Source organism: Canis aureus, chromosome 21 (genome assembly GCF_053574225.1).
Source record: "Canis aureus isolate CA01 chromosome 21, VMU_Caureus_v.1.0, whole genome shotgun sequence".
In the NCBI taxonomy this organism is placed as follows: domain Eukaryota; kingdom Metazoa; phylum Chordata; class Mammalia; order Carnivora; family Canidae; genus Canis; species Canis aureus.
Window position 1 is genome coordinate 6,626,898 of NC_135631.1, and position 14,328 is coordinate 6,641,225.

The 14,328-nt window shown below is 59.1% G+C and overlaps 1 protein-coding gene and 1 long non-coding RNA gene across 3 annotated transcripts; one reads left to right on the forward strand and one right to left on the reverse strand.

Annotated features, from left to right (window-relative positions):
• Positions 1–435: 435 nt before the first annotated feature.
• Positions 436–5,963, reverse strand: LOC144292435 (uncharacterized). Its single transcript, XR_013359834.1, has 2 exons — positions 2,780–5,963; positions 436–2,443 (listed from the first exon to the last, which is right to left on the reverse strand). It is a non-coding gene; the product is annotated as an uncharacterized LOC144292435 (long non-coding RNA).
• Positions 5,964–6,553: 590 nt separating this feature from the next.
• Positions 6,554–12,724, forward strand: GAL (galanin and GMAP prepropeptide). 2 transcript variants are annotated; one of them, XM_077862696.1, is made up of 7 exons: positions 6,649–6,721; positions 6,967–7,047; positions 7,776–7,830; positions 10,705–10,791; positions 11,176–11,259; positions 12,236–12,289; positions 12,460–12,724. In XM_077862696.1, the coding sequence occupies exons 2-6, from the start codon at positions 6,967–6,969 to the stop codon at positions 12,250–12,252; spliced, it is 324 nt and encodes a 107-aa protein (XP_077718822.1). In that variant the 5' UTR covers positions 6,649–6,721; the 3' UTR covers positions 12,253–12,289; positions 12,460–12,724. The 2 variants fall into 2 exon arrangements, with proteins under 2 accessions (XP_077718823.1, XP_077718822.1); XM_077862697.1 differs by lacking the exon at positions 12,236–12,289 and having other exon boundaries at positions 6,554–6,721.
• The last annotated feature ends 1,604 nt before the right edge of the window (positions 12,725–14,328 follow it).

Here is a 14,328-nt window from a genome sequence, read left to right on the forward strand (position 1 = left end):
CTCTGTTACAGCAGCCCCAGCCAATTAGCGCAATCTCCTTGTCAGGCTGGCAATCGTGTAAAAGTCTGGTAGCACCCAGCCAGGGTCTGGGGCAAAGAGTACTTTGACACTGTGAGGGGCCTATAAGTGGACACAGCCTTTCCAGAAGGTGAGGTGGTGTTTCTCACGAACGTTGAGATGTGCGCACCCTGTGTACACTGATCCCCCAGCCCCACCCGCTGGGTCCCTGGCATCTGATTCTGGGAGAAGCCTGCATGAGGAAGTTCATCTCAGCCTACTGGACGTCCAGCACCCGGGGAAGGTCCTTGGGCGTGTGCACCTACACACGGTAGTGCCTGACCACGGAAAGAAGGGCTGGTCGTCAGCTGGCAAGCCACTGGGGCGTGTACAACGAGAGGGGCAAGCTGCAGAGAAAGAAGCATCGCAAAATGCCACTTTGCTTTCTAGGTTTTTAATTGCACGTATGACCAAAGTGAAAACAAGCCTGCAGAAGAACACACGTGTCTCATTGCAGAGGCTCCTTCTAGGAGGGCAGGTGGCAGGACTTGCGTTTCTCATCTTTTTTTTTTAAAGATTTTATTTATTTATTTATTCGTGAGAGACACAGAGAAAGAGAGGCAGAGACAGAGGGAGAAGCAGGCTCCACGAAGGGAGCCCGACGTGGACCTCGATCCCAGGTCTCAGGATTAGGCCCTGGGCCGAAGGCGGCACCAAACCACTGAGCCACCCAGGCTGCCCTGCGTTTCTTATCTTAAACATTTTTTTTTAAAAAGTCATCATTGGGACCTAGAAGACTCAGTCTTGAAATCGATTCAAGACAACCGTTCAGAAATCGACAGTGCCTCCCAGCGCCCAGCACCTTTTCAGGGAGGGATTCGGCTCCCAGCCCCCCCTGAGCTGGCCACCAGCTGCACACTGTCGCCCCCCGACAGGCTCAGGGCAGCGGCTCACACAGGTGCCCTCTGGGGCAGCAAAGACGGAGCCGCCAGGGGAAGCAGACCCCGGTGAGCCCGCGGTCCCAAAGCTCCCAACAGGCAAAGCTGTCGGTCACTGGTGCTACAGGTCCGGTGGAGGCTGTCCTGAGAGGAGGTGGCAGGTAGGGACAGGAGGGGTCTGGGGCCCGGGACCTGGGGTGGCCCATCTCAGCCGGGCCGAGGGATACGGTGTGTGTGGGCCCACCCACGCGCGGCCAGCTCCACGCTCATTTGTGCAACTTTTGGTAGGTGGATTATTCTTCAACTAAGGGCTTTTAAAAAATGCTTATCGCTTTGAAGTCTCTTAAAGTATCTTGGGTGTCACCTGAGGCTGCTTTTCTGCATAGCTCAGGCCCCCAGATGGCGGCGCCCCCTTGCTTCTGACTCAGTTACTCCCTTTGGGCCCCAGCTGCCTGCCCTCCGCAGCACCCACATCCTGTTAGCCAGATGGGCTCCCACATGGCCCGGGGCCGCTGCCCCCTGGGCCTAAGTGCCAGGAAACAGGTGCAGCTGCCCGGGGTCTGCAGCTGAGTCACCAGCCTCTGGCCCCCCGAGGGCAGAAAACCAGCTCTCCCCTTTCTCCAGGGGGAGCCCCCAGAGCAACACCCAACAGGGTGAGTCACCCTGGGGCACAGATGGAATCTCAGAGCCAAGCCTCTGACCAGCAGCTACATCCAGGATACCAGAAACTCCTCAAGATGGGCTGTCTGTGGGGGGCTGGGGGGAGACATGGAGGAGGAAGGGGAGGGGGGGCACCCCACGGAGAGGTGGGAGCAGCCAGGAGAGTGAGGGGCCTCCAGCCCAGGCAGGGGAGGAGCCAGCTGCAGGGGGATGGGAGGAAGAAGAGGGAAGAGGAAGGCCCCACGTGGGGAGGCAAGGATGGCTCAGGCCAAAGAGCCCAGAACTCGAAGCAGGACCATCCAGAGCAACGTCCCTCATTCCACCCACCTGACAAAGCCACCCTGCCGAACCCCAAAGAAATGCATCCCCAATCTGGCTTGGCCTGAGAGAACCCAGAAGTGCCGGCAGCCTCTCCACCACTTCACGTGAGGGCAACTGCAGCACAGTGAAAGTTCTGGACTGATTGTGCTCTTGGCTCACTTCAGATGTTACAAATACATGCAATCATGGAAATAATTGTTTTGGACCCGACCGAGCGGAACCTGCTCCTCCACCCTGCAGCCACAGAACCCCACTTTCTGTGGGGCACCAGCACCACCCAGAACTAGAGACCATGTCACCAGCTCCATCACAGCTGGACACCACCGGCCAGCAGGGTGTTCCGAGAAGTAGTGAGGTCATGGTGGGATTGGTAGGCGGGGTCCTTGTGTCCCTTTGTCATCTTCTCTTCCAAGCTTGTCCTTTCCCTGAGCTCCTCTTGCCACCATCAGCTCCCTGCCAGCACCGGAGGTGTACATCCGTTCATTTGTTTGTAGTCATTAATTCATTCATTAGGCATCTGTTGACTGCTGTGTGTAAGACAAATTAGGAGTCATTCCAGCTGCATATAATAGAAAACCCCCCAATAACATCGCCTTAAACAGGAGGGAAGTTCATTCCTCTCTGTTGTGAGAGGGGCGTGAAGGGTGGTGGCCCAGGGACCCAAGGCCCTCCAGTCTCCCCGTCATCCCTGTCATCCAAAGGCACCACCTCACAGCCCAGAATGGCTGCTCTACTCCAGCCCTCACATCCACATTCCAGACAACAGGAAGGAGCAAGGGAAGAGGACCTGACTGCGGGCCTACCCTTGTGATTCCCCCCTCCACCTGGAATGTGCTGGGCCCCACCTGGCCAATCCTGCTCACCTGTGGGGTCAGGCTCCCTGAGCCCGCGGACCTCCTGGTTCTCATGATAACGAGGTGGTTGTGAGTATAACTGCTGTGCGTACGGCCCCGCTACACTGTGAAACCCACGAGGGCAGGCCGGGCGCCAGGGCAAGCAGCAGCCCCTCCTGGGGGTGCCATGGCCCAGGTTTGCCCGGGCCCCTGCTCTTTTTGCTTTGTCAGCCTTGGGCTGGGTGTCCGCGGTCGTGATGAGCAAGGCTGTTGAGGGAAGATGGGCCAGCTCACGGTGCGGGGGTAAAATTATGCTTTCTGCTTGATTTCCATTACTCTAATGGTGATCCATTTTGCCTGCCACACACTGGGCCGTCCTCAAGATGACAGGTTGACAATGACTCCCATTGGGTCACTGCTGAGCACACAGCGCCCATTATAAGGCTGGCTGTGGGTTCCAGCACAGCTTGTGCCAGGAAGCAGGCGCCTGTCATCTCAGGGGTGCTGTCCCCTTGTCTGAATGCATCTGCTGGCCTCGGGAAGTCACAGCATCTTCATGCCACCGCCTTGCTCCATCGGCCCCCCTTCTGGGCCCACCAAGGTGTCCCGGGCCGGGGTCGCCAGCCACCTTCCAGAATCCCCTGGCCCGAAACAGGGAGAAGCAGCGGGCGGGGCTGGATGGGGCGGGAGGTCCTCCCGAGTGGCGTCGTGGCGAAAGTGCTTAGGAACTTCGAGGAAGCACCTTGGTTTTGAGCTCCTGTCTCCAAGTTAGTGTTAAATGGAGTCACAACCCCCTTGGGTTGGGGCCCAGCAACCCTTTGCCCTCCCCTGGCTGCACCTGTGCCCCTGCAGCCCCCCAGCTCGGCCTCTGGGAAGGTCTGGGAGCTGTCATATGGATAAATAGTCTGACGGCCCCACCTAAGCACATCACCTCACAAGGGTGACACGACTGTCCCATGAGCCTGCAGGGCTGCCTTCTCCCCACTTTGCCACCCGAGTGCTGGCTCCCGGCCAGTGTTCTGGCCCCCAGCCTGCCCAAGGCCACATTTTCTTTAGGATCTGGGTGGACATGTAAGGGTCATGTGCTGCAGAGGGGTGCATCTCCCCACCTGCTCGCTTTATACGTTTGGAAGAATGATGACCGAAAGGCAGGATGTCTTCTTAATAAAGGCCTTCCCAACAGAAAAACTGCTGTTAACTTTCTTTTCTTTTCTTTTTTTAAAGATTTGATTTATTTATTCATGAGAGATGCACACAGAGAGGCAGAGACACAGGCAGGGGGAGAAGCAGGCTCCCCACAAGGAGCCCGAGGTGGGACTTGGTCCTCTCTTCCCCACCCATGGGAGGGATGGGCTTGGGGTCTGTTTTTTAATTAGTTCCAAGGACTTTGGCTCATAATTTCCGCTTCTTCAAAGAGGCTCCCTGACAAAGCGAGTTGAGAGCAGGACATCCAAGCTCTGGTGGATGGCAAGAGGTATCTAACATGGAAGGTGCGGGAAGGCAGGAATTGGCCACGTGTCGGGGTGCCCTCAGTCTCAGAAGCAGAGCAAGCATTCCAGAACCAAAGCACGTCTCTCCAGCAGTCGTCAGAAGGTGGTGGCATTTCTTAGGTAACCGGGGACACCGGTGGCCTGGCCCGTGCCCACTCCCCCAAGCCCTGTACGTCCGAGCACACAGGACACAAGAGGGTGTCACAGGAAGCTGTTCAGCTGTCCCTCTGCCCACCACTGACCAAGGTGGCCAGGGGGACAGCCCTACTCCCTCTTCCCTCCCCACGCTTTGGGGTTTACCGTGTGCTGTGAGTCCCGGTCTGGCCTCCTGCCCCTTACCATCCTCCCACCCCATTTGCCAAAACAGGAGTGACAGGAAGTCCAGTGTGCCCCTGAGACCCCCGTCACAGCCAGCAGTCTGTCCAAGTCAGGTCTCCCGGACAGCACCCCTCCTCGCCCGGGGGTAAACCAGGGCTGGGGTCAGCACCTTCCTTCCCGGCCAACGGGCCCTGACTCAGTCCTCCAGCGCCCTGCGTCCTTCCCATCCGTGCAGAGGCAAATGGCCCTCCCGCAGTGTGTGGGAAGGTTCCTAAGGCTAAGATGTAGGACACCTGTGGGGGGGGGCATCATCATTGTCATCTCTCCTGTGTCTTGTTCATTCCAGAACTTCCAGTGACGTCACCCAACCTAATGTCCAGCTTGGTGGGTGGGGAGAGAATTGCAGCTTCCTGGTAACTGGGGCCGCCAGGCACCTACAGGCCGGGCCGCCCGGGTCTGCCCCTGTTGAGGACCCCAGTGGCCAGTGACGTCCAGCCAGGTGGGAGGAGGAGCTCTGGGCGATTTTCAGCTGATGGCCTCATCCTTCCTTGGAAGCCTGGAGGGGCCACCCTTGTATGTATGTCTCTTGGTGTCTGTGAGCAGGGCAAAGAACAGTCTGGACTTGGCCCAAACTAAGGAAGTACTCATGGGGTACGCCAGGGGGGGTCCTTGCTCCCGTGTGATTGCTTTGCCACCTGCCACAGGACAGCCTCTTCCTGCTGCTCTGCCCACCTGCCCACCCCTCGGCTGCCTCAAGGAGCTGGGGCTCGTCTCACTTGGGGTTCCCCAGACCCCCAAGGGCTCTACTACTACCTGACCCTGCTCAAAACAGCTCTGTGTCCTGCACCAGGGAACCACGGAGAACATCTGCAGGGACCTTTCTGAGACAGCAGTGCCTGTGGAATACAGAGGGGACCCACAGTTCCCAGGCTGGAGGTCAATCAGCCCCCCCAGGAGATGGCCCAATGGCCCTGCTGGTTTGCCTCTTTTTAGCCAAACAGGACAAGGGTCTGGGCACCCAAAGGCCGCTGGGCACTGGAGGTGGTGAAGCTGGGCCAGCAGGCAGGCAGGTTTCGGCCTCCTGCCTCCAGGCCACGTATTCATGGAGGCTGAACCCACTTGCCACCCAGGGGAGGGGGCACTTGCTCTGTACCCTACCGCACCCCTCCCCCAGGACCACCCCACCTGGCCTAGTTTGGGCTGAGGGCTCCTCCTCCAAAGGGTGTGGCCGGAGCACCCTGCTCCCAGCTGTTGTAGCAAGGGAATGCAGTGTGTGGGTGGGGGCCTCTCTTTCCAGGTAGGACCTGGGTTGGGGTGATGGGTGTGGGGCTCACCAACACAGCAGTGATGTGGGCCGTGGGCCGTTGAGAGCTCTCCCCACAGGTTTCAGGGTTTCCCTGTGTGGCCTGATGTGTGGGGGCTCTCCCCTGGGATGATGGGGACTCTGCCCGGTGATGGAGGCTCTTCGGGGTGATGTGGGAGCTATCTGTAGGGGTGATGGGGCTCTCTGTGGGGGTGATGGGGGCTCTCTGTGGGGTGATGGGGGCTCTCTGTTGGGTGATGAGGACTGTGGGGTGATGGGTGCTCTCTGTGGGGGTAATGAGAGCTATCTGTAGGGGTGATGGGGGCTCTCTGTGGGGGTGATGGGGCACTATCTGCAGGGTGATGGGGGCTCTTGCGGGGTGATGTGGGCTCTTGCGGGGTGATGGGGCACTATCTGCAGGGTGACGTGGAAGCTATCTGCGGGGGTGACAAGGGCTCTCTGCAGGGTGACGGGGGGCTCCCCCGCGGGGCTTGGGGTCTCTCCGCCGCCCCCCCCTCTCCACCGGTGCTCAGGACCAGCGTGCGGTGCGGGCGCCCCCGCGGGACGCGCTACCATCACTCCCGCCCTCCTCGGTGCGGCGGGGGCGCGGGGGGCGGGCGTCGAGCTCCGTGACGCTGGCGGCTCCCGGACGCACCGCATAAATAGCGGCGGCCGCCGGGGCCGCGGACACGTCGAGGGAGCCCAGCCGCCGCGCTTGTGCCCCGGGGACCCGAGGCCGCGCCATGCGGTGAGCCCCCGGCCAGACCCGACCCCCGACCGGACGCCCGCACCCGCCGCCGCCGCCCGGACCCGCCACGACCTCGGGACCCCCCCGCCGCCCCGGACCCGCCGCCGCTCAAGGTACAGCGCGCCCCGGGGCCCCAGCGGGAGGCAGCCCCGCCCCGCCCCGCCCCCCGGACGTTCCCGGGCCCCTCGACCCCCTCGCCCCCCGTCCGGGCCGGGCAGGCGGCGCACAGCGCTCGGGGGCGCCTCCTGGCCCCTGCGGCCGCTCCCGCCCCGCCCCGCCCCGCCCGAGCCTCGGCCCGACGAGCGCCCGGGACCGACCGGCCGCCCCGCCCCGCCCCGCCCCGCGCCTTCCCTTGCAGATGCCGGGCGGCTGCGCCCTCCTGCTCGCCTGGCTGCTCCTCGCCGCGGCCCTTTCGGCCACCCCGGGGCTCGGGGCACCGGTGAGTGCGGGCGCGTGTCCCCGCTACGGGCCAGGAGGGCGGGAGCCACAGTCGCGCGCCGGGCGGGCTGCGGGGGGCGGGGGCGCGGGGCGCGGCGGGGGCGCGGCGGGGGCGGGGCGGGGGCGCGGTCCCGCCGAGGCGCTCCGAATCCCCGGCCTGGCCCCTGCCCGCGCACGACCAGCTCCTCGCTGCACAGCCCTTAAACCGGGGGCTCCCTGCTTGGCTGCTTCGCGGAGTTACCGGCGAGGCGCATTTCATCCCATTGAGCAGCGGCTCAGCTCGGCGGGGAGGGAGCCCAAGCCGCAGGTGCCCTCCACGCCTGTGTACTCTCATGGCTTAGAAGCAAGTGGGTGCACCTGCGTTTGCGGGTTGGGGCCCTAGAGTGAATTACCTGCCAAAGCAAGTGTTCATGTGGAATATAGCTTTTGGGGGGCAAAGCCAGAATTTCTTGCAGCCTCCGAAGTGCATGCGTTATTCAAATTCCTACACCATGCCTGGAAAGCCTGGTGGGCTTCCTTTAATATCCACTTCGCTTTAACAGGCTTACACCACGTGGCCTATTACGTGACAGTTAAAAAAAAAAATGTTTTTGCGATGTGAATTCTGCGATTACCTGAAGGGCAGCGGCTTCACAGACCCCCGCAGTGGGCTATACGAACCGAGCCTGCTGCTGGGGCTTCTTTGAACCGCTGCAGCCCATACCTGACATGACTCTTCTCCCATTCGAGGTGAAGGAGAAGAGAGGCTGGACCCTGAACAGCGCTGGCTACCTTCTTGGCCCACGTAAGTGACCCAATGTGCGCGGCCCTCAGAGCCAAACCTGCTCTTGTGATGCTGACTGGAGCCACTTCCGTGAATCCTGCTCGTAGCCAGTCCGCGTTCTGTTACATGCATAGAGGGACGTGGGGAGGCGCTCCAGGAGACTTTGAGGCAGGACGGCTTTCCATGCAGGTTAGGGGGTCAGGGATTCAAATGCCACCTCCCCGGGGGGGCGCCCTTCCCCCTGCCCTGCCGCAAGCCTCGCTTGCAACAAATGGGCAAATTCCTGGGTCCCTTGATCAGCGCCCCCGCCCAGCCCTCCTCCTAGCCTTGCTTTTTCTTACTCAGGCATCTGTGCAACACAGAGCAGGACTTAGGTTATTACCGAAAGATCAAAATGCCCACGGTAGGAGGGGATGGTGAGAAGGAAGAGTCTTCAGCGTGTGGGTTGGTGGGGTCGCGTGACGAACACGTGGAGGTCTCACTGGGCCTGACGGAGTGTGGGGCCTGGGCTGGGGCAAGGTGGGGGGGGAGGAGGTGCATCCACATCCCTCACAGTGGGCCCTATGTGGAAACCGGTCAGCTGATCTGAGTCCTAGAAGGTTCCCAGAACGGGCCTGCTCCCCGCAGTCTGCCCATTAGCACTTTCTCGGCTTCAGAAGGTCAAATCTGGGCAGTGTGGAGTCGGAGGACGCTTTTGCCAACTTGCAGTAGTCCATCAGGGTACTGGGCCGTCCTTGGCCGTAACTCTGCCGTGAATCTACCAGCTAAAATGTGCAGCCGGGGTGGGGGAGTGGGTGGGGGTGCATGCGTGTGTGCACACACCTAGAACCAGAGCATGGCGTTCACCTGCAGCCGTCATTTCCCAGACCTTGCCAGCCTGTGAGTAGACTAATACTTGGTGTCCTGTCCTTGATTTGACACTGTTTGGACACAGTGTGACTGGAGTGCCTTCAGGGTGCAGAGAACCCATGGACCCAGAGGTGCTGGGGACTTCAGAGATCCCCTATGTGGCAGCTGCGTGTAGATAAGCACGCCAAGTCCAGGGCTTGCTCAGGGCTGTGGAATTCTTAGTAGGGGCAGGAGGCAGCAGGTGTGCACAGGCAGGTTCTGCCTCCAAGTGACCCAGGCCCCAAAGGGCGCAGCTCTGGGACCCAGAGGCTGTGTGCCTCCATGCCTCCCCTCGCTTGTCCTTAGCCCCACCCTCTGCTTCCTGTTTGACCTCTGTATGCAGTGGCACCTTCGGATTTTAAGTATCCTAAAGGAGAGGACCAGAGGAGACCTTTTATTTCCCCCTCCAATCACTTACATGCTCGTAGCTCTCAAATTTGCAGACATGGTTGGTTTGGGGACAGCTGTCAACCCTAAGAAAAACAACCCTCCCCTATTTATGTACAGCCTTCTGCCCCAGGAAAGGAGGCAAGCAGCATGTAGGTCGCATTCCCTTCCCACCAGCGTACTGGGAAGGACAGTGCGTGTTTAAACTAGCACAGGGCTGGCTCTTAATCCCACCACTTGAACAGACTTTTCTCCCACGTGGATGGTGTCTGACGTTCAGGAGGATGCTCTGAGCAACACGGGCATAGAAATGACCAAGACGAGCAGGGGCCCCAGGCAGAGCCTCTGGGTGCCCTGGTGTCAGGTCAAAGGCAAGGGCAGGTCCCCACATAGTCCTGTCACTGTAAGTCGTGTGACCTCGCTGGCAGGAGGGGCACATGGGCTCAGAGGGCACAGGTTTTCCAGAACCTTCTGGAACCCTGAGCTCTGTTGCTCAGAAAGCATCTCATCTCTGTGTGCTTCTGACCCAAGAGAAAGAAGGAACCCTTCCGCAAAGATCCTCATTCATGTTACTTTGAAATATTAATCTGTTCGTCAAGATTTGGATCTTGAGCTAGAAAACAAGCTCTTGTTTACTATCAAGCTTACATCTCTGTCAAGCTGGCTCGCCAGAGGTGGCACCTGCAGACGAGCTTATCAGGACGCTTTATAGGCCCAGCACACCCCGTTTCTGTAGGCGCACATGGGGGACAGGGGACAATGACCACGATGGGGGCACGACACCAGCGGCCTGGTTCTTCCTGCCCCCAGGGCTGTGCCACGGCCTCCGGCTTTCTCCTGCCTCGCCTTGCAGACAGCCACAGGCCCTGAGCCCCCCTCACCCCGTCCTCGTGGCCTCTTCCCCCTCACCCCCAAAACACCCCAAACCCGGTGCTTCTTTCCCTGCTGGGCCCTTGGGTTAGCACCTCCTGCTTTCCTTCCGAGCTTCTCAAGGGACTGCTCTGCTTGCAATCACGACTCCCTCTTTTCACACCAGCCAACATAGGCGTGAGCACACACACGCACGCACGTGCACACGTGGTCATTTAGCCCCCCTGCCCCCGGCTCTGGCTGGCTTGCTCCAATCCATCTCCCACACAACTGCCGGGGAGCTCTTAGAAAAGTCGGATCAGTCTGAACTTCAGTTCTTCAGCGGCCCCCCTTTTTCAGGGCCATAGGACCCCAGCCCGTGGTCTCCCTGAGAGGTACCCAGCTCACCTGCCAGCACCTCTGGGACCACCTCAAGCCCCTCTCCCTGCACCAGCCGCTCTCCCCAGGGCCTGTCCAGCTCTGCTGAGCCCTGGGCTCCCGCTCGCTTCCCTCCTGGCCCAGTGGGTTCCTTCCTCTGGCAGAGTCCCTGCACCTGGGGGGCGGGGAGGTCCATGCCTCTGGCATTGGCACAAGTTTGTGGTTCCACAGAGAATGATATCTCTGCTGCTATGGCTTCCCTACTGTGACTTTATCTTTACCATCCAGTTGCCTACGCGCTTTATAAGCAGCCAGTGTGTCCTCCTTTGGGAGTGAGGAGAGTGTAATTATACTAACAACCGTCAGGTGTTTTCCTCTCCGATTTGCAAACAGATGCCATTGACAACCACAGATCATTTCATGAGAAGCCTGGCCTCACTGGCAAACGGGAACTCCCACCTGAAGACGAAGGAAGGTCAGGTGAGAGAGCCTGGGTCACCTCACTGTCCATCACCCCCCCGGGGCACACAGGGCAGTGGGGCATCAGGCTCCTGCCACCCCCTACCCCAGCCTGGCCTGGCCAGGTCTGCCAGCTGCCAGGACAAGTACAAGACCCAGCATCAGCATCCTGTGCCCCAGGGCGGCCACAGGGGCAGAGTCACTGGGCTCAAGGCCTCAAAAGAGTTTGGCCTTGACCGGACCCCACCCCCACCCCCCACCCCCACCCCCCAACTGTGCTAAGCAAGGCCCTCGGGAGGGGTCATGGCCAGTCCACCGGCTTCCAGATGCCCAGCCCTCCGCAGATGGAGATGTGAGATACGGAGCCCCGCGCAGCAGGTGGCAGACGCCGATCCTGTTTTCTAGGAGGCTTTGCCGGGCCGCTGTCGCTGTCGGAGAATGCCGCTGTGCGCATGTTAATCGAGTTTCTGACTTTCTTGCGTCTCAAAGGTACATGAAATATTACCAATTTTAAATTCTACCTCTTAGAGCCCCGCACACATAAAAAGCCTATCAAGAGGATTCCGTAGTCTTCTCTTGGGAAGTAGCCAGCCATCCGCTCACATCCCTAAAGTCAGGGCAGTTGGTTGGGATACTGCCCCAGTCCCTGCAGAGGGTCATCAGAGCCTTGGGGGACCCAGGGACAGAGAGAGCATCTGGCCCCACTCCCTCGCTGGACGAGCCATACTTGGTGGCAGGGTGACAAGTGCTGCAGTTCCCTATAGGCCATCTCAGACCACACCTCGTAAGCAGGTGAACTGACCCATATTTCAGATCCCAGTTTTTGTTTATGCAGCCTTCCTGCAGAGCGGACCTCATTCCCATCTCAATAGTCTCCCCTCTAGACCTGGTATCTTCCACGGTGCGGGTGAGGCCTCCCTGTGGGCCTGTTTCTGCCTGGCCCCTCTGCACGGAGCATCAAACCGCTCCCTGGGAAGGCACCAGGACAGAGATGGCAGTGCCCCAGGAGCCGAGTAAGGGAGACAGGGATGGGGTGGGGGGTTCTCCAGGAGAGACATGTTTGTCAAGTTTTACACTTTACAATTTTGTTGTGAGTTTGCAGAGTTGAGACTAATTCTTGACTTCTTTTTTGATCCATGTGCTTTTCTGGCTGTACCCATGGCTGTAGTTAAGGGGTTCAGGTGGGCGTGGGAGGGAGGAGGTGAAAGGCAGGTGGCTTCTTCCTTGGAGCCAACCGTGGGCACGGAGACTGCAGAGGAGGACTTTCCAGCTCAGAACCCATAACCAAGTCTGCTCTGTTGGAGCCAAACCTGCAGGGGACTCTCTGCCCGGGGAAAATCTCCTGGTGACTTTTCCTGCAAGGGGCAGATGGATTCTTCTGGGGACTTGTCACTTTGCTCTGTTTAGAATTTTGTAATATGGAACTTCTTTCACTCAGAGGTACCCATCTCTATTACCCAAACAGGAATTATACTTCATTAAAGTGAGACTTTAAGAGCCTGACAGTTTCAAATGCATAGTAAGTGTGAAACTTAAATCAGTAAGAGGTGAGAAATAGGAAGGGTTGCCCTGGATTTCGGGTCTTATTCTGGGACCCTCCAGAGAATGACAGTGGCTCTGGCATGTGTGCTGAGCGTCACTGTCCCTGGTGCAGACGGTAGGGCTCTGACGGGCACTCCTTCGTTGCAGAGGCCGGGGCCCTGCCCGACCTGCCCGACCTGCCATCTGCGGTCTCCGCAGAAGATATGGAGCAGCCCTGATGATGCCCTTGGGCAGGTTCCTCTGTGCCATGTCGCTTAAGGTCAAACTTGGACACGATGGATAATCTTGTGCCAACTTATGGTGACCAGTCCTGTCCCCCTGTGCTCTGATGCTGTGTCGTTAGGATTTTGTTGTGGAGATTCTTTTCCCTTTGGTAATTATTTTGAGCAGCAAAATAAAAAATAGCAATGGCTTTTGGGTGTCCTTTCCTTCTGTGTGTGTGTATCTGTCACCACTGCCACCAGTGCGTTTTAACAGATAAAGTTTGACTATAATCACGAGCAGCAGAGGAAATCCTAGCGTCCAGAGCATCTCTGAGTGCTACCTGTTGTCTACGTGCCCAGGGGACACAGAGTCACCTTGGTCTTCAGTGAGTCAAACACAACCACGAAGAGAAGTCCACTACCCACACAATCAAAACCAGGATGGACAGAAGCCCTGGCTGCAGGGAGCTGGCACTTTATAGAGAGATGGGAACAAAAACCCTAAAGCAGCCCTAACCATAGTGGCTGAGGGAACTACGAGGTGCCTGTGACAGGGAGACAGAGGAGGAAAGTCCTAACCAGAGGGCGGGGGCAGGGGCCGAGGTGGGGATTGATGTAGCAAAATTCATGTGGCCAGGGCAGAAAGCCAGGTGTCTGGGAAACCTCAGCTACGTGTGGGTGAGCAGAGGGGCGGCCTGGGGGATGGCATAGTAGATGTGGGGCGGGTCCTGGGACAGAAACAGATCACACCAAGCAACAGATCACGCCAACAACAGATCACGCCAAGCCTGTTAACAGTGACTGGAACTTGGAGTTTTAGAGCCTTTTCGGGGGCAGGTCTGAGCTGGGGGAGGGGGAGGGACACCTTCCAGGGCCCTGCCCTCCAGCAGTGGCTCTGCCCCCTGCCGCACATCAGCGCCCAGGATGGGGGGGACACAGAGTCTGGAGGCCCCCCGCCGTGTTCTAAGGCTCCCCCAGGTGAGAATTCAGGCCGATTACCCAGCCCCTGCTGGCAGGGCCCCGAGCCCTTGCGTCCTTCTGCCCACGCTGTGAAGCTGGCCCCCCCCAGGCTCCTGCGGCTCCCACGGCTCCCACGTGGTTCCAGGACTCCATCAGCTCTGTCCTCCCCCCCGCAAGCGCTGTGCTCAGACTTGGGTCACTCTCCCAGCTCAGTGTGCAACAGCAGCCACCGGGTCCTCTGCACACCCAGCCACACGGGCATCTCTGGTGGGTATCTCGGGTGGCCACCAGCCTCCTTTGTCCTCTCTCACACTGAATACTCTTTAGTTCTCCCAGACCTGGGAGGGGCTTGTGGGACCACAGCTCAGCCGGGCCCTCCTCTAGTGCCTCCTCTGGGAGTCTGATTCTGGGGAGCCCAAGCTCGCCCTCCCAGCAAGTGCCCAGTGCTGCTGCTGGTCTGCTCCCCAGGGAAGGGAAGTGAGGGACCGAGAGAGGTTTGGTACCCTCAGTGGCCCAGCAGCGTGATGGATGAATGGACAGTCCTCACGGGGCATCTGTGGAGGACACTTCACTTCCAGAGAGAACGTGGCTGGAACGGGCTACAGCCATCCCGGATACTTCAGCTGCCGACAATGGCAGAATTTTTAAGACAAAAAGTCCGCCAGCCATGAGGGGAAGTGAAGAATTTATAGGTAGTTCTGACAACAACCCAGATGACCTGCTGAGTGAAAGAGGACGGAGAATGAGGAGGTTATTTACCTGCTTGAGGAGGCAGCTCTCTCCATGCCATGAAAGTGCAGTCATGAAAGCTGACTGACATCAAGACCCTCCTTCCACAGTTTGAGGCCGAGGC

Excerpts from the sequence above, each read along its gene's own strand:
- GAL (XM_077862697.1), top strand. The coding sequence starts at position 6,967 with ATGCCGGGCGGCTGCGCCCTCCTGCTCGCCTGGCTGCTCCTCGCCGCG. Across the intron at positions 7,048-7,775 it reads CCCCGGGGCTCGGGGCACCG|GTGAAGGAGAAGAGAGGCTG; the intron begins GTGAGTGCGGGC and ends CTCCCATTCGAG. Across the intron at positions 7,831-10,704 it reads TGGCTACCTTCTTGGCCCAC|ATGCCATTGACAACCACAGA; the intron begins GTAAGTGACCCA and ends ATTTGCAAACAG.